At 39.5% G+C, this 24,221-nt stretch overlaps 1 protein-coding gene across 20 annotated transcripts in view; it reads left to right on the top strand.

Annotated features, from left to right (window-relative positions):
* Positions 1-24,221, top strand: part of JAKMIP2 (janus kinase and microtubule interacting protein 2) — a 178,489-nt gene that overhangs the window by 105,890 nt on the left and 48,378 nt on the right. For all 20 annotated transcript variants that reach the window (XR_012031187.1, XM_072826396.1, XM_072826411.1 and 17 more), the window contains 6 exons: positions 8,077-8,574; positions 12,491-12,700; positions 14,590-14,688; positions 20,498-20,644; positions 21,286-21,426; positions 23,777-23,833. Coding sequence is in view for 19 of the 20 variants with exons in the window: in XM_072826396.1 (XP_072682497.1) it covers positions 8,077-8,574; positions 12,491-12,700; positions 14,590-14,688; positions 20,498-20,644; positions 21,286-21,426; positions 23,777-23,833 (1,152 nt within the window). In the remaining variant the exon portion in view is untranslated. The remainder of the gene's footprint in view (positions 1-8,076; positions 8,575-12,490; positions 12,701-14,589; positions 14,689-20,497; positions 20,645-21,285; positions 21,427-23,776; positions 23,834-24,221) is intronic.

Raw genomic sequence — 24,221 nt, 5'->3', positions numbered from 1 at the left:
CTCTTCACAACTTCCAGATATATAATAAAGTATTGTTGACTATAGTCACTATGGTGACCATTACTCTCCAGAACAAATTTATCTTGTAACTAGAAGTTTGTCCCTTTTGGTCCCCTTCCCCCATTTTCCCCACACCTAGCCCCCTGCCTCTGACAGCCACCCTCATCTCTGTATTTGTAGGTTCAAATTTTTTAGATTCCACATATAAGTGAGATCACATAGTATTTGTTTTTCTGTCTCTGACTTATTTCACTTAGCAAAATCTCTCAAGGCTCATCTATGTTGTTGCTACTGGCAGGATTTCTTCCTTTTTAATGGCTTAATAACATTCCATTGTGCATGTGTGTATATATTATATACATATATGTATTATATGTATATAGTATGCATACATTTTCTTTATCCATTCATCCATTGATGGGCTTCGGTTGTTTCCATGTCTTGCAGAACCTATCCTCTTAAAAAAATGTGAAGGTCTGGAAAAAACTGGAAACCTTAGCAAAGGAAGAGAGAATATCAGAAGTTTACTCTCCACTATTAAGCAAATTTCAAATGAAGAAACAAAGTGCTGGGGGTGGGTGTAGGAACATACTTGAATCCTTCTCTCATAGACCTCTCTGCATTTCCACTGCAGGGAAATGAAACAAAAATAGGAGACATAATCAACATCTACTGAATAGAAATTTGTCTAAAAGATTTACTAAGCACTGATAGGAATAAACAGGTAAATAGGTCATTTTGACTGAACTCCAAGCATAATGCCTGAGAAGGTGGAACTATGGGGCCCCGTGGTGAAGAGGAGAGAACACAGTGGGACCACAGTGCCGTGTCTGCTTGCATTTCTGAGCCTGCATTTTCCCATCTATGAAATGAGTGGATTGTGGAGAGCATAGAGGTGCTATAGTCCTTCCAAAATGGTAGGGATTATATATATATAATCTTCTTTATCCATTCATCTGTCAAGGTTACATCTGAGACCGTGCATCTTCTTAAGCTATCCCCTAAGTAAAGTGTGCTTAGTGCTTTGAATGCTGCCTGGCATATAGGAGATGTTCAATACTATTTGTTGAATATATTTTCATGTTCCCTTTTTAAAACTTTCCCAACAACCCATGGCATAAATACTATGGCAGTATTTATTTAGATTGAAAACCCAGGGCTTGGGCAAGGAAAGAATTTCCACCCAGTTCTGGTTTGGGTTTTTTTGTTTTTGTTTTTGGGGAATTTTTTTTTTTTTTTTTTTTTTTTGGACCAGTACCCTGAGCCAGGAGCCTTTGGTGTTTTCTATTGTTTGTCTCTCCTATGGACAGCATGAGGCCATGATCTGCTTCCCAGGGGTATGTGCTCACTAAGATTGCTGAGAAACATGGAATCCACCCACCAATTCTCTAGAGCTTCCTACTTTCCCTCAGAGTCAGGCTGCAGCTTCCCTGAACCCCATGGGCACAGTGCCAGAGGGCTTGGAGGCCCAGGAGCAGACAACAGGGCTCTGAGCTGGAGGCAGCAAAGCAGCAAGCCTGGGTTGCAAGTCTGGAGGAATGTGCTCCAGACAGGAGTTTGCGCTTCTAGAACAGCCCTCAGACTGCAGAGCACTTTTAGTCCTCCCAGCAAGCCTGAGAGAAAGGCACCGTGTGATTACTATTCTAATTTCACTGAGAAAGAAAATGAGTTCTGTTTAACTGATGTGCTCCCAATGACACAGCAAGTAGAGGAGCCAAAATGGGAGTTCCCAAATGACTTGGGTAAAGCTGAATATCTTGTTGCCTCTAGAACTCCCAGAAAATCAGCCAACCTTTGTCCTCAAGGGGTCTGCTCCAGAGCCTCCATGTTCAGGGCCCCAGTTTGAGATGCAGTATTTCTTTATGCACTTTTAGTTGTGTGTTCAGGAAGTGTCGTGCCTATAAGGAAGAAATGAAAAAATAAAATAAATAAATAAATAAATAAATAAATAAATAAATAAAAGCCATTGTACCTCTACAGGTTGTATAAAATTTCTACAAACGACCTTTGTATGGTGGCAGCTTTTCCCTCCTTCACATCTTCTGGCTGCGAGTTACTTAGTGCCCGTGAGACTCCCTGCCTGCCTACTGTGAGTTTAGATGTCCTGGAACTTCCAACACAGATAATCCACACCAAAGCTTATGTTAGCTTGTCTTGCCTAGATAACCTCTCAACTTCCTCACTTTGGACAAGGCCATCCAATTTTTTAATCCTAGATTTCTAAGGTCACATTCAAGCTCAAACATCACCATCTTTATCTTGGCAGAATTTACACTGGCTTTCGAAGGCCAGAATGGGGTAGGCGTGAATGTTCTCCTTCTGACACAGTGTAAGTTCTCCCTAGTAGGATTAAATTTTCCTAGTGATTTTTTTCTTCCATAAAACTTCCAGGGCAGAAGGTCACCCCCTTGCCCTGTCCCACCCCACATCGCACTCCTTTGCACACATCATTTGAATTTCTTCCGAGTTAAGATTAGATGCCACCAATGCCAGGGAACTCAAAATATCCTCAGGAAACCCAATTTTGCCTTTGTTTTCAAGGTTTCTGTTAGGGAAATAGTTATTATGGTCTTAAAATATAGTAATAGTCATGTTAGTCTTATCCTGATAATATGGATTCTTGTTATTTCTGTTGTTGGTATTAATATAGCATTGCATGACATAATAGTATAGGTATGCACAATATATTCATCAAAATTCATATTGTACTATTTAACCATGTATTAATAATTACTCATCTCTCAGGTATTCCAGCCTCTCCAAAGTACTTTTGATAGGGCAGTACTTTTGGCTCAGTGGTTTAGCGCTGCCTTCAGCCCAGGGCGTGATCCTGGGAGACCCAGGATCAAGTCCCATGTCGGGCTCCCTGCATGGAGCCTACTTCTCCCTCTGCCTGTGTCTCTGCCTCTCTTTCTCTGTGTATCTCATGAATAAATATATAAAGTCTTTATAAAAGGAAAAAGAAAAAACAAAATACTTTTGATATATTATCTAAGTCAGCCTTCATCATGACCATATTGGGAATGAGACCCCAAAATCCACTTTACACATAAGAAAACAGAGGCCTGGGGGAGGTAAACAGCTTGCTAGACGTTTCAGAGTGAACAAGGAGCTGGTGTCTGTGTGGCTCAGTCTGTTGAGCCGGACTCTTGGTTTCGGCTCTGGTCACGATCTCAGGGTCATGAGATTGATCTTTGTAAGAACCCTGCATTGGGCTCCGGGCTCATCCTAGAGTTTGCTTCTCCCTCCCCTTCTGCCCCTCCCCCAGCTGATGCGTGCACATGCACTCTCTTAATAGGTACATACATACATGCATACATACATACATACATACATAATTTTTTTAAGAGAGGGCACAGGGAGTCTTGGACCTGACCCAGACCTGGCTCCTGGCCCACGCTGGGCACTAAGCAGCCTTCTTCATGCTCTGCTTGTGCAGAGACTTGTCCTCATCTTTCTCCTCTGACATTCGGATGACACGGATACTACCTACATCACAAAGCTGTCAAGGTTAATGTGGTGATGTGTGTGAAGCCTTTAGAAAGGTGCCTAACTCACAGTAAGCCCTCAATAAATGCTATTATGTGATCCAGTGGAAATGTTTCAGAGAAAATGTTTCAGAGAAACATTTCCACTTATCAAAATTGATTCTTTCTTCTACTACATATTTTTTTTCCACCTCAAGCATTATCTTCAAATTTTTCATTGTTAGTCAGGAGCAGTTCTTTCTCTTTGTGTATGATTTATGTTAAGATAGTAAAGTCTATTATCTTACTGATACAATCTAAGCTGCAAATAATTTTCAGAAAACAATTTTACTACCAAAATTTTAATTGGGTTTTTTTCCTTCCCAAATGTCAGTCACATCCTTTGTGTCTCCCTCATAGTAAAACACGTCTCCCAAGCTTAAAAAACAAGTCATACCTAGAAATCCTGCAAAAATGCCAGTTTCCATGGCAACCAAAATAAGCAGACATGAAAAATGCCAAATGTAATCAATCAATGCCTTTGAATTTTCTTTGGGTTCTCTGGATTCCTTTAAGTGATGGACAAGAAGGCCAGTGTTTGTTTGTGTTTGTTTCTATCTTCAGACTGAAATATATTTTCCATACACCTGTATTTTCATTTTTTTCTTTTTTATTCATCTCCAGTCTACACACAAAATATCAGTGTTTATAATTTGAGAGAAATGACAGGATTACAGAGTGAAGCAATCTAATGTACCTGCCAAGAATTTGACAAAAATAACTTTATGTCATGAATATCTCCTCTTACATCTAGTAATGATATTACCTTACATTTCATAATACTTTACAGTTCAAGGTACTTTCCCATGCATTATCTAATTTAAACCTAAAAATAATCCTATTATGGCTAATTTTTAAGCATAATGAGAGATCCTCAAAAGTTAGATAAAGCAATGTTCTTAGATACAGCAGACTGTGAAATCAGAATGCAAACCTAGACTTCCTTATCCTTTGTCCATTTTTACTAGTTTTTTATTGTTCTCCGAAGAACTGCTAAAACTTCTCTTAGTAAGTTGCTACCTGACAGCCCTCTAGTCATGATACTGTTCCAAATACCTAATGTAAATAGATCCTGCTGAAACTGAGGATGACTAATTTCCTATTACTGGAGCTAAAGTTAACTTTCCCAAGGTCCCAGATGCAAGGTAAATTATCAGAGTTCCAAAATCAGTGAAAAAGAAGGTCTCTTTTTTCACAAAAACTGCATTATTAGAAGAGAAATCAGCACATTTTTTCTTTAGAGGGCAAAATAGTACATATTTTTGGCTTTGTGGGCCGGGCCCTCTGAGACTGCTTAATTACATTGTTGCATAAAAGCAGCTGTAGACAATATGTAAATAGAAGAGCATTGGTATGTTTCAATAAAGCTTTATTCACAAAAATGGAGGCAGGAAATTATCTGTTCCATGGGCTATAGTTTGCCCACCCATGCGAGAAGATACTCACTTGACTTTATTCTAGAAAAATGGGGAGTAAGATTTATGTTGTCCTTACTGAGGCACTTAGAGAAATATCAAGCAGAGGACAGGCATTCTTAGATGTGAGGGGTATTTTTGTTTTATTGTTGTTTTACGTAAGGAAGGGATGGATGCTCTATAAAACAGGGTTGCTCCAGGAAACCCTACAAGTCTGTGTTCTCTAAACTATATGACAGGACATATTATTCTTGCCTCTGATTAGAGGGCTAGGTATGGAAACACATACCTTCTTTAATTGCACACACACTCTCAGGCTCCTTATTATGTATTGTGCTAGCAACTACTGGGTAGACAAAGATGAACAAGGTTCATTGGCAGCCTTCTAGCAGTTTGTAGTGTGGAATAGGAGCAGGAGAAGAGATAGTGAAGACAGACAAGCATGCAAAAAAAAAAAAAAAAAAAAAAAAAGCCAAACCATAGCATAAAGAAAAGTGTGATAAGGAGCAGTAAGGCAGTATTAACAAAGTACACAGAAAAGACATAGGCAGGAGAAACAAGGTTTGTCCTGGGTGGTCAGGGGTGGTATGACTGAAGAGGGTGACATCCAGCTGGCCATGAGGAATGAGAGAATCCCAAAGGAAGCTAAGGGAAGGAAGGTCAGGAAGAAGAAAACAGCCATATAGATACAGAGATTCAGGGCATGTACAGGGAAAAACATAATCCCCAGTGCCTGCTGTGTGGGACAGATGAGAAGTACAGTGAGAAGGAGAAATGGGAGCTGTAAGTCCATCCAAATCTGAGAGCCTGAAAGGTGGAGCTGAGGTGTTGGGACTTCATTCCACAACCTAAAGGAGGCCTGGGTGGTTTTTTAGCAAGGTGCATAAATCAGATCAGAACTAGGCTTTACTGGGGTGCCTTGCTGGTGCCCTTGGTTAAACACCCAACTATTGGTTTCAGCTCAGGTAGTGATCTTGGCATGGTGAGATCGAGCCTAGAGTTGGGCTCAACAGTCTGTGTGGAAACTGCTTGGGACTCTCTCTCTTTGCCCCTCCCCACCATGCTTGTGCGCTCTCTCTCTCTCTCTCTCTCTCAAATAACTACATAAATCTTTAAAAAAAAAATAGAACTGTGTTTTACTAAGAGAAATATCACTATCAGTGTAGGGAAAGCCTGCTTCATTCAACACACCAACAACCCTAGAGGAAAGCTGTCCATGTTATATTTATAATATTATATTTATAATATTTATAATATGATCCACAAATGCAAGCCATGTGTGTGATTTTTAAATTTCTTGTAACCACGATTATAAAATGTGAAGAAGTCATTGGTTTTAATAATATAGTTTATTTAATCTAATTTATCCAAAGTATTATAATTTTCACATGTAATCAATATAAAAATCATTAATGAGATTTCTTACATTCTTTATCTTATACTAAGACTTCAAAATCTGGTGTGTATTTTCATTTAGAGCAAGTCTCAATTCAGGCTTGGGATATTCCAAGTGCTCAGTGTAGCTAGTGATCATAGTATTGGGCCACACAGCTCTAGAGCATATGTAATAATAAGTATCCAGGAAGGGACCTTGGCCTGCACTATAGGCAAGATTAAAAGACAGTCATTTAAGGATGCTTGGCTATTTATTTTGCCAAGTTTCCTTGTGCCCTGAGTTCTTTTAGGATAACCAACGTGGTGCTAATTGTTGTGCCTTTAAAATAAAATTCATAAATTGCCATGTGGACTTAGAAAATCCTGTTCTAGCCAAAGGTAGGTACTGTTAAGGTAAGTAAAACCTCATATGCTTTACATTTTAATTACAATAGTCTCAATAAGGAGTTTGAATCTTAATAATTTACAGCTGGAGAGGCTCTTCACCATTATTTCATGAAACATTCCAATTTTACAAATGGCAGAGACCCAATTTCACTGAACCAGATATAACTCACAGGGCTGCCTAATTCTTCCCTTTTTCCGGGTTATTGTGTGTGTGTGTGTGTGTGAGAGAGAGAGAGAGAGAGAGAGAGAGCCAGAGTGAGTGTGTGATTCTCTGGGTACAGGACAGGATCCGAGAAACAAAGACAGGCAGCAGAGACAAGGAGAGGGGTGGAAGACAGTAGTAAAGAACATTTGCTAAGAGGCTTTTCCAAGCTACAAATGCCAGGACCCCACCCTGACCTACTGAATCAGAGCCAGACTCACAACCAGATTAAGGTAGTGCCATGACTAAGCTATAAGGAGACCTGCATTATCATTGGGAATGAAACAAAACAGATTTTGTTTAACCAAAATATCTAAAACGTTTAAGAGTTAGAAGGAATACTTTATTAAACTGCTTGGAGGGTTAGTTGCAGGGGTGGGGGAGCAGGAGAGGGAGCTGAGTGGGACAGGGAAGGGACATTGTGGAGCATGCAGAACTTAACAGCCACCAGACCCCTTTAATAGAAAGATGGCCCAGTGAACTGTGGTGTTTTGGGCTGATATGTGTGTACGCATCATGTCTGGGAGTACAACTAAGTTGCCATAGAAAGAAAAGTGAGGTTGAAGATGTATCAACCGGCTTCATTTCCCCCGTTGTAGCAGCCAAAAAAGAAGGGGGGAAAAGGAGGGCAATATTTTATAATATCTCTTTGGGCCCCATTTATCAGCTTGCACCTAGCCAGGGATGTGTAGTCTAAAAAGCTCTGCAGGTGATCTGTTTGAACTTCTCCCCACCAAGGTGAAAACCGTTATAGCACAGTGTCCTCATTTTAATGTGCATACGATCACCTGGGGACTTGTTAAAATGCGCGTCCTGATTGTAGGCCTGGGAAGGAGCCCCGGATTGTGCATTGCTGACAAGCTTCCGGGCCATGCCTGTGATGGTTGTCTGCAGACCGCAAATGGAATAGTAAGGCCCCCAGACATCAGATCCCGTGTGCACCAAGCAGTAGGAGCACCCCCACGTATGTCCTCCTTTCCCACACTGCCAGCTGAGAGGCTCGTGGCTCTCTTCCCTCCCAGCACACAGTGCTGAGTTGGAAGAGGTGAGGAAGTGGGGGAGCCCAGGGCTCTGAGCTAGACACCCTGCTTAGGAGCACACCTGGCCTTGGAGGCTCATCGCGTTCATGCTTTCGCCTCTCTGCCTTTAGGTGTCTAAGCTTGAAAGAGAGAAGACTCAAGAAGCCAAGAGGATCCGGGAGCTGGAGCAGCGCAAGCACACGGTCCTGGTGACAGAACTCAAAGCCAAGCTCCATGAGGAGAAGATGAAGGAGCTGCAGGCCGTGAGGGAGAATCTCATCAAGCAGCATGAGCAAGAAATGTCCAGGACGGTGAAGCTGCGGGATGGAGAGATCCAGAGGCTCAAGTCGGCTCTGTGTGCCCTCCGGGACGGCAGCAGTGACAAAGTAAGGACAGCGCTCACCATTGAGGCCCGGGAGGAGGCCCGGAAACTGTTTGACGCCGAGCGCCTTAAGCTCCTACAGGAGATCGCGGACCTGAAAACTGCCAAGAAGCAGGTGGACGAGGCTCTAAGCAATATGATCCAAGCGGACAAAATCAAGGCTGGGGACCTTAGGAGCGAGCATCAGTCCCACCAGGAAGCCATCTCGAAGATCAAGTGGGAGTCCGAGCGGGATATTCGGAGGCTGGTTAGTAACCCAGGGCGGCCGGCGGCCTACAGCCATTCCTTTCCAGGTTTCAGGGCGCCACGGGTGTGCCTCTTCTGGGGTCTCTCACGAGTGGATTATAAACGGTGCCCACCTCCTGTCTAGCACTCCGTCCAAAATACACGGTCGGTCCACAGGTAGATGGGTAGATGGGTAAGCAGATAGATACGCTCCAGCCAAAATCGAAATTGTTAAGCGTAGAAGACATTGGAATCACCTTTCTTCTTAAAAACGGTTTATTCCAGCCTCACATTTATATGGAGAGTATCTATTCAGTGACTCCTGTTTACTTGAATGTCTATAAGAATATTCTAAATTATGAACTCTTCTAAAATCAACATGTTTTGTGGGCTTTCCAATTATAAAATGTTCCTGGCATTTCACAGGGATGGGGAAGCTTCTGTGGCTTTCAAGGTATCTGGAAGTGGCGGCCGCTGAGAGCATCCTGAATGATTCACCTGTCTGCTTTCCAGGAACTGTGTCTGAAAGCAAGAAATAGAGCTATAAGATCCCTAGTCATTTTAAAAATAGATTGGCTTTCTCTAAATAAACAAGGGCCATTCAAAACAGTGGCCGTTATAAATTTTAAACTAAACGTCATTCCTAAGTAGTTTATTTGCTATTGCCAATTTCCAAGACTTAACTTCAGTCCTGTAGAGTTGGATCTTTCTTTTTAATACGTATGACCAAAAGCCACATTGGTCTCTAACCATACCTACCAGTGAAACAAATACAATTATTGTGTGAAAGCCATATTGTCCTAGATTGACCATTTAAGAAGAAACATTTACGTGCATCTATACTCATTTGTTATATTTTATCAAATCTTTATGTCTTATCAAATTACTCTTCACCTGTTAGAAAGCACTTTATGCTTCTCTAACAATAATATTTTCTGGGCACCTGGCTGGCTCAGTTGGTGGAGCATGTGACTCTCGATCTCAGGGTTGTGAGTTCAAGCCCCACATCAGGGGCAGAGAATACTTCAAAATAAAATATTTAAAAATAATAAGAATAGTAACAATATTTTCTTAGGAAAACTACACTTTCCTTTTGCGTCTGCCTATCCTAAGCAATTATTTTTTAAGAACTCCAATTATATTCCCTGAACCATATCTCTAAGATTTTGATTTTAAGTAAAAGTGGTTACCATAGAACATTTTAAAAAGCTAAACGTGTCGTTTTCTTTGTACTGCAATACAGTGTGACCATAAAATGTTGCCTTTTCCACACTTTCCAAAATCTTTGTCTGCAATTCATTCTATTGCCCTGGTTGACAATAAAAACCAAACACAGTGCAGAAATATTGGTCTCTGCCCTGCCTTTGGTTTTTGAAATGACAACAGCTGATGAAGAAAGAACCAGGACCACCAACTCTGGAGTCAGCAGGTGGGTAAATGAAAAGGATGTTGTATGTCAAATATTTGTGTTTGTTGATGGTTTTCGATACAAAATCTGCAAGTATATCCCCTTCATGATCTGTAGTTTCTTTCTGTGACTTGCTTTTACCAGCATATTGCTGAAGGAGACATACAGTCTCTCTTAGTAACGATGTAAAATCTGAGCTACCCTAAGAGTGGTTAAAAAACTAGGGGCAAACAGAATGACATAGGAAGTTTTTTCAGTAGTACAGATGCACTTGTCTTCAGTTTTTTTCTTCTTGTCCTGTCACTACCCCCACACCCAAGCTCCATTTTTGAAACTGGAAGGGAGAGAAGTGAAAGCCATTCTGTTTAGAAAATTTCCCCAGGGAATTCTAGTAAGACACCCCTTCCCATCTAAGGACTAGAACTTTGGAAGATTTTCAGTATTCTGAAACCAGAGTCCATGCTTACAACCACTACAAGTACACAACAGAAAATCATCAATACTGATTACTGGATATTCTACAGAAAACTGGTTTGGAAGATGCTGGAGATATAAGTATAATGTTGGGAACAGTATTGTGGAGTCTATTAGAATGGGCTCTGGAGGGATCCCTGGGTGGCGCAGCAGTTTGGCGCCTGCCTTTGGCCCAGGGCGCGATCCTGGAGACCCAGGATCGAATCCCACGTCGGGCTCCCGGTGCATGGAGCCTGCTTCTCCCTCTGCCTGTGTCTCTGCCTCTCTCTCTCTCTGTGTGACTATCATAAATAAATTAAAAAAAAAAAAAAGAATGGGCTCTGGAGTCAAAAGATTGAATTTAAAATCTGGCTTCATCACCTATTTGCCGTAAGATTATGACAAAGTTTTTAACCCTTTAGGTCCTCGGTTATGGTCTGTAAAGTGGTGATAACAGAACTTGTGTAATAGGATTGTTATCAAAGGAGATAAGGATGTAAAGCTCTGAGGATAGTGCCTTGACTATAAAAAAAATTAATAACTTTTAGTTATGATGATGGTGATGATGAAGATGATTATATGGACAGTAACAGTAATTTCCAACAAGTTCATTTAGGTGGGGTACGTCAGAACCCACTAGGAGCATGGAGGTAACCCACTAGGAGCCATGGTAAACTGTGAATGACATCGTAGATGACAGCTCTAACATATGAATGTACTACCTGGTTAGCAATAACACTGGGTTCAAATCTTCTACAAGGAGGTAGAAAGTAAAGACAGTGCTTTCATTCCTAAATTGACAGGACAGTGTTTGACTACTCACCATGTTATCAGATGATATCTCAGGACCATGCAGAATTTAGCCCCACATCCTTCCAAAATTGATGTAATCCTGTGTAATGTGATCCTGTAATCAAGAGGCAGTAGCTCGCAGATACTTACCTGTGGAAAAATGGGACTAGGCGGCAATTTTTGTTATAAATATATACATAGGTATATTTATATAAGGAACACAGCAAAGAAAGATTTACACAAAGTAAATTTGTTATAAATAACGAGACATTTTTGTTAAGAGAACTCTAGAATACCATTTGTATTAAATGTCTCTGTCCTGTCACCATTTTGAATATTCTTATGAACTATAATGAAATGAGAAGATTTTGCCTCATCGTTATGCTCTCCTCAGAAATTGTTTACAGACATTAAGTTCACTAGCCTTCACCAGGGATGGCAAAATTTTTTCAGCCCCAGTGAAACTGATCAATTGGTATTCAACGCTTATGGCCTTTAGTTAACAGATAATTCTGAGACAATGCCAAGGTTTAACAGAGGTGAATGTTGAGACCAAGAAATATGTCCCACAGATCAAGGCAGGAAACAGTGGCTAATAATACCAGGTGTTTCACATTCCTCTTCTTGTTCCATCCAACCAGTTTTCTGACAATGATGATAAAATGGTTGCCTTAGCTTTTTGCTCTGAAATATGGAAAGGAATGGGAAGATCCACAGAACATGAACCATGTTCCAAGTTCACTCCTGAATTCACTCCACATTCACACCTGAATGCAAACATATTGGCCTTAATAACTGACAAGGCTTCTGAAAGTAAAAAGTGACCAATTCATAGTGGCTTCTGCTGTTTAAAGTGATCTTAAAGGCTATATTCCTCCAAACAGGAGGAAACATGAAAAATTGTCCTAGGAAACACTGTCATGGAATATCAAGTATGTCTTTATTAACTCGAATGATCCATTTTATTTTATTTTTAAAATGACCCATTTTAAAGTTAAATTTACCTTTCTAAATCCAACCAACCTAGACCACTTCAAACAATATATTGAACTAAAGTATCTACCCAAGGTGTACCAGAGAGAAAAGGTTATTCTCCTTGATCCCTGATGATCCTAGGATAGCCTTTCATTGCACAATGTTGCCTTGTCATAAATTCAGCATACCTGTCATGGTCATCATTTTTTTCCATAACAGTCAGCGGAAAGAAATTAAACTCATACCATTGTAAAAATGCGTTTTTTTACAGCATTGTTAAATAAAATGTCCTGGGTGTCATTTAATTCAGATGGATGAGATTAAAGCCAAGGACAGGATCATCTTTTCCCTGGAAAAGGAACTGGAGACTCAAACTGGCTATGTACAGAAACTCCAGCTGCAGAAGGAAGCTTTGGATGAACAGCTCTTTCTGGTCAAGGAGGCCGAGTGTAACATGAGCAGTCCGAAACGAGAAATTCCAGGAAGAGCAGGAGACGGCTCTGAGCACTGCGGCAGTCCTGTAAGTCTGTCCGAGCTGAAGTGAAGAACTCAAGAGTCATCTTTTATTTAGCTCCCAAGTTTTACTTTTCATTTAAGCTCTTTTCCTGTTTACTGCAGAGAAATCAATTGTACCTCCTACTATAAAACCAGCTAGTATCTTGGGAACAGGGTTTTCTAAACTCATAGACAACAAAGTGGTCTGCACTGCATTAGCTGATCACAAGAGAATTACAGGTCTTTTTAAATCTTTCATAGAATTTTTCTACCCACGTGATACCTATCCAAACTTCAGCCTGTTATAAGAGTCATAAATTAGATGAAACTACTTTGCCTCTTGCCAAGACTAGTGATTTTCCCTTGTGTGAACCATTGGTTTTGAAATTGGCAAAGACAGTTGTCATCTACAGGGGTCAAAATGTATAACTATATAAAAAACCAAACCACTTAAATCATCATCTGAAAGCTTCTAGTCTGATTGAACTTGCCACTTATTACCTTGGCTTTTCATTATTTTATATGAGAAATTATTTTTAGAACTGCAACCATAGAAATCAGCTTGTATGTAGTTGACTTTCATAACATACCTTTCAAATTATGTAGCTGCTAAAAAGATGAAAATGTATTATTTAGCAACAGAGATAGGTTCCAAAGTAGTACTTAGAACCGAGTAATGAATAATTTATGAATTGGTATTCAGGATATATATATCCGCGTAGGTGGCAGAACCAGGATTTAGCAGATGTATGTTTTAGTTCTATCACTGACATTTACCTGCAATGCAGCAAAATTATCAAGAGAATGAGCTCTAGGGTCAGACTACTTAGTTCAAATTCTGGACTGCCACTTACTGTATGACCTTAAGCAAATCGTTTTACTGCTCAGAGTTTCCTCATCTGTAAAAGAGAGGCAGTATTGGTACTCTGTAAGGCTGTTCAAGGTCTACAAGAGATGGTCTGTAAAATATTGAGCACAGTGTCTGGTTCATAGTTACCATTCAATAGATATCAATTAAGGATCTATTCAAAGTAGCCACAAGACCTTGAACGAGTTATGACCTCCCTGAATCTTCCCCGTTCTGCTGAATCCTCTAGGATTTTATGAATCGGGAGATAAAATATGTGTGGAACTGCTTTGCCAACAGCACAGCACTATAAATAAATAAATAAATAAATAAATAAATAAATAAATAAATAAATATTTTAAAAAACAGTACAGCACTATCAAAATGTAAGATGATAATGGAATGCAAGTGTATAATGGTCCTGTGGACTCTAGAGCATAGAATTAATCCATGAGTCGCAAGTGTAAAGTGACCCATGGTAATTATGCCAGTGGGGAAGCCAGTAGCTCTGGGCAAAATGTACCAGCAATGGCTATCTTATAAGCTACTGCCTTTCATGCATGAAGGTAATGCACCAACCTTCTCACACTGACTTTTTTCTCTAGGAGTATGCAGGAATTTTCAAAACCCAGCCCTACCCTCTACTCTTTGGCTAAGCGTGATAGGACATCTGTCTTAGCTGTGGAAAGCAATGTGCAGCCTTGACTTAAGAGATGCTTCCCGAACCTATTGTAATCATGACATGCATGACCTTGATCTCATAGCTCACAGATCTGATAGGCCCATCCATCCACCTACTGCTCTACCTGCCAAGAGTCAGGGCTCCAGAGAATATCTGCCACATGGAATTCATTTGCATTTTCAACCAGGCCTGGTCTTCAACCCAAGTAGCGAATATTAAGGGTTAGAAGAGGGTTAATATTTACTTTCGTCTGAATATGGAACATTTTACTCTCACCTTATAAGTCAGATGAAAGGAACCAAGTCTCTTACTTTTATGAGTGGAATTCCAAAACTTTGTGAGAAGTGTTAATTGAAGAAATATCCATTTTACTTTTCATGTGTAGGATTTGAGAAGAAATCAAAAGAGAATAGCTGAATTGAATGCCACTATAAGAAAATTAGAAGACAGGAACACCCTGCTTGGAGATGAACGAAACGAACTGGTGAGTTTGGACCAGAATTATTTATTTTTTTTGTTTTGTTAAGGGTTTTCTTTTAAAAAGTAGATATGATGTTGTAGAAATATAATAAAGAAAAGTGCACAAATAATAAAAGCCCAGTTTAATAAATACACCCAAAGTGATACACCCAATAACCACCACCCAGATGAGTACCTGGAAGATTACCAGCACCTCAGAGCCTCCCATTCTTGTGATGACTGCCAGTCACATACTTCTAGGTTTAATCACTGTACTGAATTCTATCACTATAGATGTCTGTCACCATTTTTAAAAATGTTTTGTAAATGGCATCATACACTAATTACTCTTCTGTGTCTGGCTTTTTTGCCCAGCATTACATTTTGTGAAAGTCATTCATTGTATCATAAGTATCATTCATTCATTTCCTTACTCTGTTTGTATTCACTTAATACACCTCAGTATTCTTCGGTTATTAATGGACATTTATATTGTTTTTTAATGGTTTTGTTTGTTTGTTTTTTAATGGTTTTAATGTTAGTGGTACTGACACTGACATTCTGCTGAGAACTTACCAAGGAGCAGAATGATTGGGTTGTGGTGTATGTGTGTGGTCAGCTTCAGTAGTGGTTGCCGGGTTTCCAGTTGTTAGAATTGTTACATTCCCACCACCAGCATGTGAGACTTGCTGTTTCTCCACATCTTTGCCAACATGCACTGATCGTTGATCATATTAGTCATTATGGTGGGTGTGAGTGATATTCTTATTGTAGGATTTAATTTTTACTTTCCTTAATAATGAGGTTGAGTGGCTTTTCAAATATCTTTTGACTTTTTGGGTGTCCTTATATGATTTGCTCTTTGTCTTTGTAAAATTTTCCTTTGTGCTGCCTTTATCATTTTTATTAATATTAGGAATTCTTTACATCATTTTTGGGCATTTGTATTTAAAATATTCTGTTCCGGGGATCCCTGGGTGGCTCAGTGGTTTAACGCCTGTCTTTGGCCCAAGGCGTGATCCTGGAGTCCTGGGATCAAGTCCCGCATTGGGCTCCCTGCATGGAGCCTGCTTCTCCCTCTGCCTGTGTCTCTGCCTCTCTCTCTGTCTCTCATGAATAAATAAAGTTTAAAAAATAAAATTAAATAAATAAATAAATAAATAATAAAATAAAATAAAATAAAATAAAATAAAATAAAATAAAATATTCTGTTCTGGGGGCCACCTGAGTGGTGCAGTTATGAAACGGACTCTTGGTTTCCACTCAGGTCATGATCTCAGGGTCCTGGGATGGAGCCCCCCCTGTTGGACCCCATGCTCAATGAGGAATCTGCTTAAGTTTCTCTCTCCCTCTCCCATTGCTCTTCCTCCCTTCTTGTTTGCAGTGCACTCTCTCTCTCACACTAAAATAAACAAATCTTTAAAAAAAAAATCCTGCTCTGTGCCTTACATTTTACCTTCTTACTGGTGGCTCTTGGTACAAAAAAGTTATTTTCAGCCTTTCCTGTTTTCCAAATATATGCATTTTAGGTCATAAATGTCTCTAAACATGACTAGTTTCATCCCATATGTTTTTTTAAGTCATAATGTATTGTTATTTAGTTCAAAATCTTTTATAATGTATGATTTCTTGTTTAACCGTTGGGTACCTTAGCACTGTAAGGCTTAACTTCCAAACATTTGGAGATTTTTTAGTTAACTTTCTGTTACTGATTTCTACCTTAATTCCACTATAGTCAGGGAATATACTTTGTATTATTTTTTTTTTAAGTTGAAGTGCCCTTGACACACAATGTTACATTTACTCAGGCATACTTTATATCATTTTATTCTTTAAAATATGTTGAGATTTGCTTTATGATGGTAGCATATTGTCAATTTTAGAAATGGTCCATGTTCCCATGAAAAGGAGGTATACTCTGTAATCATAGCGTGTATTTTGAGTCAATTTCATTAATAGTCCTGTTTAAAATCTCCTATATCTTTATAATGCTTTTGTGTGCTTCTCCTAACAGATTTGTCCATATCTATTCTTAGTACAGTCGAGTTTGCTTTATATATATTTGAAGTTATGTTACTAGGTACATCTAAATTAAGATTTGTTAAGTGTTTGCATCATTAGTTTTTTTTAATCTTTAGTAATACTTCTTGACTTAAAATCTTGGTCTGATGTTAGTTGCACCATATTTTTTTCTTTTGGTGGTTCCATGAATGTCTATATTGACCCTTACACTTTCTTAATAGTATTTAAGCTATATCTTTTAAAAGGAACAGTTCTTTTGTACTTTGGATCTATGGCTACTAATGTATAATAGAATTACCGATATTTCCTTTTAGTTGTGTTTTCCTGTGTCTTTCATAAATAGCATCTACTAAGTAAATTTAACTGTTTAAAACTCTTGTCATTGACCTTCAGAAAAGAGACAAAGTTTAGGGGCGCCTGGGTGGCTCAGTCAGTTAAGTGTCTGCCTTCAGCTCAGGTCATGATCCCAGGATCTTAGGATAGAGCCCCGTGTGTGTCGGGCTCCCTGCTCAGCAGAGACTCTGCTTCTCCATTTCCCTCTTCCCCAACTTGTGCTCTCTCTTCTCTCTCAAATAAATGAATAAATAAAATCTTTAAAAAGGAGAGAGACAAAGTTTAAAATAATGAACCTAGTGGAATAATTTGTTTGTCCTTGTATGTACTTAATATCTAATATGATTTCTTCAGATACTGAAACTCAAATCTGAGGATTAAATGAGGTTATGAAAAATTTTGGCCTTTGATATAAAATGAGTTTTCAAATGACAGTTGGGGAGGGACGCCTGGGTGGCTCAGAGGTTGGGCACCTGCCTTTGGCTCAGGTCGTGATCCTGGGATCCGGGATCAGTCCTGCATCGGCCTCCATGCAGGTCTGCTTCTCCCTCTGCCTGTGTCTCTGCCTCTCTCTCTCAGTCTGTGTCTCTCATGAATAAATAAATAAATCTTTTTTAAAAAAAGAGTATATTTAAAAAAAAAAGATACAGTCGGGGAGTACTGTTTTAGAATCCCACAAGCAGCTGTTTCAAATATTTATAGGTAGCTAAGTCTCCTACCCCAGCACTTCCTAAAACATTAGATTCTCAAAAATAGGAATGAGTACTTTAAACAGTCTTGTCAGATGGTTCTGTAACACCCCACCACTTCCCTTGCTTCAGTACCCCTCCCCCAATACATACTCATTCAGAATTATTAGTATAAAATCACTGAAATAAGCATGGGAACTTTAACATGGAAATCATTGTGTATAGAGGGACCGTAAGATACGTCATCCAAATGAGAGTTTTGAGAGTAAAAGAGGGGATTATTAACGATTACCCTAAGGCGGCATTCATAAAATTAGACCAATGGTTCTCAGCTAGAAGCAGTTTTGGCAGTGATTGTCACAACTACGAGAATGTTACCAGCATCTAGTGGGTAGAGACCAGGGATGCTGCTAAACATTCTATAATACCCAGGACATCTTCTTTTTTTTTTTTAAATAATAAATTTATTTTTCATTGGTGTTCAATTTGCCAACATACAGAATAACACCCAGTGCTCATCCCGTCAAGTGCCCCCCTCAGTGCCCATCACCCATTCACCCCCACCCCCCGCCCTCCTCCCCTTCCACCACCCCTAGTTCGTTTCCCAGAGTCAGGAGTCTTAATGTTCTGTCTCCCTTCCTGATATTTCCTACCCATTTCTTCTCCCTTCCCTTCTAATCCTTTTCACTATTATTTATATTCCCCAAATGAATGAGAACATATAATGTTTGTCCTTCTCCGATTGACTTATTTCACTCAGCATAATACCCTCCAGTTCCATCCATGTTGAAGCAAATGGTGGGTATTTGTCGTTTCTAATGGCTGAGGAATATTCCATTGTATACATAAACCACAGCTTCTTTATCTATTCATCTTTCGATGGACACCGAGGCTCCTTCCACAGTTTGGCTATTGTGGACATTGCTGCTATAAACATCGGGGTGCAGGTGTCCCAGCATTTCATTGCATCTGTATCTTTGGTGTAAATCCCCAACAGTGCAGCTCAAAGAGTTAAAAATAGACCTGCCCTATGACCCAGGACATCTTCTCATGACAAAAAATACCTAGTCCAAGGGCACCTAGGTGGCTCAGTGGTTGAGTGTCTGCTTTTGGCTCAGATTGTGATCCCAGGGTCCTGGAATCAAGTCTCACATACAACTCCCCACAGGGAGCCTGCTGCTCCCTCTGCCTGTGTCTTTGCCTCTCTCTTTGTCTCTGCCTCTATTCTCATGAATAAATGAATAAAATCTTTAAGAAAAGAACAATCTATGGGATCCCTGGGTGGCGCAGCGGTTTAGCACCTGCCTTTGGCCCAGGGCACGATCCTGGAGACCCGGGATCGAATCCCACGTTGGGCTCCCGGTGCATGGAGCCTGCTTCTCCCTCTGCCTATGTCTCTGCCTCTCTCCCTCTCTCTCTCTGTGTGACTATCATAAATAAATAAAAATTAAAAAAAAAAGATTAAAAAAAAGAAAAAAACAATCTAGCCCAAAATGCCTAGAGTGTAGAGGTTGAGAACCCTGCCTTAATCTAACTGGCAAACCAGAGTATGGTCATTCTTAATTATGGGTGGATAAGAATGTAATCATACTTTTCCTAGGCTCAGTGAGAATTAAGTGTTCTTAAACACAAATGTCAGTAGAGTTTTGAGAGTATATTAATTTTCTCAATCACATTTTCTTAAAAATAAACATCCTTGGGGCACTTAGCTGGCTTAGTCAGAAGAGGATGGGACTCTTGCTCTCAGAGTTGTGGGTTTGAGCCCCACGTTAGATGTCGAGATTACCAAAAAAACAAAAAAATCTTAAATAAATAAAAATAAGCAGGCTTAGTATGGTATCAGGAGTCTTAGCAACATCTCTCACAAGAAGAACAGGCTTTGATGACAACCAGGCTTGGCTTTCGGTCCGGGTCATACTATCTAGTGACTTGTGATTCTTATGAGTTACTTTATCTCTCTGAGCCAGTGAGGGGTCATTGCAGGCCTGGGGAGAGGGATGAGCAGCATGAGATTGGGACTGAGCATAGCAGGGTACCTGGGCCGGGGGAATAATGAGCAAGCAAGGCATATGATTGCTCTTCCCCAGCATTTCCAAATGCAGAACCTTAGCAGCACCTCCTTGAATGTAATACTTGATGCAGAGTTGTGAATGCTATGATGAAAAACAATTAGAGGAAACTGAAAACAAAGCAGTCAGGTTGTTAAATGAAGGATGGAAATGGTTAGTTCTGGGGTACCTGGGTGGCTCAGCGGTTGAGCGTCTGCCTTTGGCTCAGGTCATGATCCCAAGGTCCTGGGATGGAGTCACGCATCAGGCTCCCTGCAGGAAGCCTGCTTCTCCCTCTGCCTAGGTCTCTGCCTCTCTCTCTGTGTCTCTCATGAGTAAATAAATAAAATATTTTTTAAAAAAGAAAAGAAAAGAAAGAAGAAAGAAAGAAAGAAAGAAAGAAAGAAAGAAAGAAAGTAAGTAAGTAAGTTCGGGACGCCTGGGTGGCTCAGCCGTTAAGCATCTGCCTTCAGCCCAGGGTGTGATCCTGGAGTCCTGGGATCAAGTCCCACATCGGGCTCCCTGCATGGAGCCTGCTTCTCTCTCTGCCTGTGTCTCTGCCTCTCTCTCTCTCTCTCTTTCCGTCTTTCATGAATAAATAAAATCTTTAAAAAAAAAAAGAAAGAGTCAGTTCTGAGACACATAGTGAAGCAGACCACGGTGACTTCCAATGGGCTTTCACCCCTTCTGCCCCCTCATCCACTCCAGCACAAGAGACAAATTATAACTTGTGTCTTCCCAGTTAAAACGTGTGCGGGAAACCGAGAAACAATGTAAGCCTCTTCTGGAAAGGAACAAGTGCCTCGCCAAGAGAAACGATGAACTGATGGTGTCTTTGCAGCGCATGGAAGAGAAGCTAAAAGCCGTTACCAAGGAAAATTCAGAAATGGTGTGTATCACAGACTCTGCAAAGCTGCAGCTTCCTTCTTTATATTACTCCAATAACCTGATTTGTTGTTCTCTCTCAGTTTGTTTTTAAAATACAATGCTATTCTTGAAAGTTTGGTTTTTTTCCTGTGTAAGCAAGGAATCTTAAAGGAAAAAAAGCAAGAGAAGGTTGCTGGCTCTGAATTTTAAGGGGTTTCTAAATTTGCAGAATGGTAGGAGTGCTTCCAGGAATCTGCACACTTTCTAAAATCTCCCCAGTAGAGAAGGCAAACTTTCAACATAGCTCCTCAGCCACAGAAACTTCCTTCCAAGAATGTCACTAACATGCTCTTTATAGAACTGTATGATGGGCATCTCTCATCTTCTGAAACATTGCATAACAGTCGAGAAATAGATGCCATCATATGTATGGGACAAGCAATAAGGTCATATGCTCCTTAACAGAGATCTTCAGACATCCCCAATGAATTTGACTTGTAGCAAATAAAATATATTTGAGGGTTTTGGTTGGTGTGTATGTGAAGCTGAGCAATTTTCAAATTTAGCTGGAGCCTTATAAAGTTTCTATAAGTATTTTATGTTAACTGCTCAAGTTTGAGATTTTTAAATTCTGTGCCTATACTTTCTTCTTTTCCAATCCAGAGAGAAAAAATAACATCCCACCCACCCCTAAAGAAATTAAAATCTCTGAATGACCTCGATCAAGCTAATGAAGAACAAGAGACAGAGTTTTTAAAACTTCAAGTCATTGAGCAGCAGAACATTATTGATGAGCTCACAAGGGTAGGTCTTGATCAATCTATAAATTCTAGCCGTTCCCAAGCACAAGTAGCCAAGAAATCAACATACACTGAAAGCACTTAATAATTTCAATTTAGCCTCAAAGGCCCAAGTTTATATATTCAATATATAAGTTGAAGAGTCTCTAACTGTTTTATACATTTTCAATTATAATCCTTTGTTAACCAATTTAATAACAAATAGTGGCTATACAGTACCCTACAAGAACTTTCAAATGCATCATTAGGTGAATAGGTAGGTAATATGGGTATACCTTATAATTGCCTTCCAGTATCAAGATTCTGAGGCTCAGAAATTAAATATTTGGCCAATAAAAACAGGACCATATGCCTCTTTTTTCCCACCATTTATTTATTTTTTTATTTCCCACCATTTAGTTTAGTGTCTAGCACATTGGTTCAGTTTAATAAATACCTGTTGAATGAAGAGTATCATCATAATTATATGACAGAGTGGAAATTTCAGGCTCAATCTTCTGACCATGACTTCAGTACCTGTAGAGCAGTTATTACTCACATTTGCATCAGTTAAGGCATGTTTTATCAACTGCAATGGCCTAAGACCTTCAGATGCTTTTGGGTTTCCTCTTTGCCTCTGTCTTTTTTTCCATGACTATTATCTCTGGTCGTTTTCACTTTAGGACCAAACCAAATGCTGGAGAGTTGAGGAGCTAGCAATGGGGGTAGAGGGTTGGGTTGGTTAGACAATGTCTCCAGAGTAGAGTAATAAGCAAGATGATTTACTGCTATTGAGGAGAGAAAAGATGATAACTTCTGTTTATAACTATTTGTGGTTTATCCTTTTAAAATTGTTTATGTTGAGTATATGTTATAATGCATATACTGTATTAGGAGAGCAATCTAAGTATTGATTTTCAAATTTCAGCTATATTGAGGTTATATGATCAAAATATTTTTACAAGGTGAGACATCCTAAAGGTTAACATCATTGGCTTAAAACAGACTACTTATTAAACATGGCCTTCTGAAGCAATGTGCCTCTTACTTCACATCCACATCCTTAATAACTAGTAAATCCCAGATTCACTTGGCCAAGACTTTTCTTGACTTTGAGTATTTGAGCTTAAGCTCAAAAGTTCCTTTTATGAATTTGACATATTGAGGCATGTCATCCATACTTGCAGGGAAACTAAATGTCACTTACTTAATCTACCTTTTAATTTGTACAGTCAGTACATGGAGTACTTAGTGGATGAACACCAAATTCCCAGGATATCTCCATCCATAACAAGAATGAATGAAGAAATCACTTGTGATTTCTAGATTTTTTTTTATTTTTCCCAGAACATTCCAACAAGAACCCCCCTCTCCCCTGCAAAAAAACACCTACTAGATGATTCCAACCCAGTAGACACACGTTTCCCATCTTCAGAGGCTACAGGTGAGAACAAGGGTCTGAGAATAGTCAAAGACAGTTTGCTATGCCTTTCAAGTGATTAAATGAAAATAATAAGGTTTGGGGGAGTAGTATTTTTTAATACTTAAATATAAAGTAATTTGGAGTTTGAGAAAACAAAAAAAGTTGTGTTTTGGGAGAATATGAGTATTTTCAGAGCCACTTAATCCTCAAGTGTAAAAAAAGGATTCTAATGAGGAAGACAGTATATTTCCTGATTGGAAAGCTCTCCGATCCACATAGATTATCAGGAAAAGTTGTAGGATATTTTTACTTTAAAAACATGTAAGGGGATCCCTGGGTGGCGCAGCGGTTTGGCGCCTGCCTTTGGCCCAGGGCGCGATCCTGGAGACCCGGGATCGAATCCCACATCGGGCTCCCGGTGCATGGAGCCTGCTTCTCCCCCCTGCCTATGTCTCTGCCTCTCTCTCTCTCTCTGTGACTATCATAAATAAATAAAAATTTAAATAAATAAATAAATAAATAAATAAATAAATAAATAAATAAATACATGTAAGTAGCAGGGTGCCTGGGTGGCTCAATTGGTTAAGCGGCCAACTCTTGGTTTCCATTCAGTTCATGATCTCAGGCTCTTGAAATCAAGTCCCGCACCCAGTGCAAAGTCTGTTTGAGATTCTTTCCTCTCCCTCTTTCTCCCCCTCTGTGGTTCCCCCTGCCACTTCTTTCTCTCTCTCTCTGTCTCTCTCTCTCTCCCTCTCTCAAATAAATAAAATCTTTTTTAAAATATGTAAGCAGCAAACCTAAAAATTACCAATATTACGAAACACAAACTTATTTTAAATAAAAATGTGTAATGCTCAGGGGAAAGTCAACTCTGTCATTGAGGGGGAAAAAAATAACTATAAAGAAACATGTACCTATTCAACATCTGAAAAGTTCTTCATTTGTTTTCCAGGACCGAGAAAAGCTCATCCGAAGGAGAAAACATAGAAGAAGTTCTAAGCCAATTAAGGTAATGGGAAAACTAGGTTATCAGGCTTTTGCCACAAATTCAGCCAGAGAGGTGAGGCTTGCCAAGGAATCTTCCTGCAAAGATGTGATAAATCAGATGTTCCCAAAGTGCAGCAAACCATGGGATTTATTTGCTAGAAGAAAATCTCTTCTCTTGACAGTTCTTAGAAGTCCAAAAATGATTGTGTTATGGATTTTAACCTTTAATATTTGCTTTAATATGACCTTATCTGAGTGAATAAGGCACTAGGCTTGATGTAGAAGCATTATCTGACAAGCTGGAGAGTCACACTCTAAGAACATTCAAGAGATACACATTATTTAATGCCTCCCAGTGAACAATGTTAGTGTCTCATATCCACCCTATAATTATTAGTATATTTTTATTA

The sequence above is a fragment of the Canis lupus genome, chromosome 5 (genome assembly GCF_048164855.1).
Source record: "Canis lupus baileyi chromosome 5, mCanLup2.hap1, whole genome shotgun sequence".
In the NCBI taxonomy this organism is placed as follows: Eukaryota; Metazoa; Chordata; class Mammalia; order Carnivora; family Canidae; genus Canis; species Canis lupus.
This window is presented reverse-complemented; position numbering and strand designations above follow the sequence as displayed.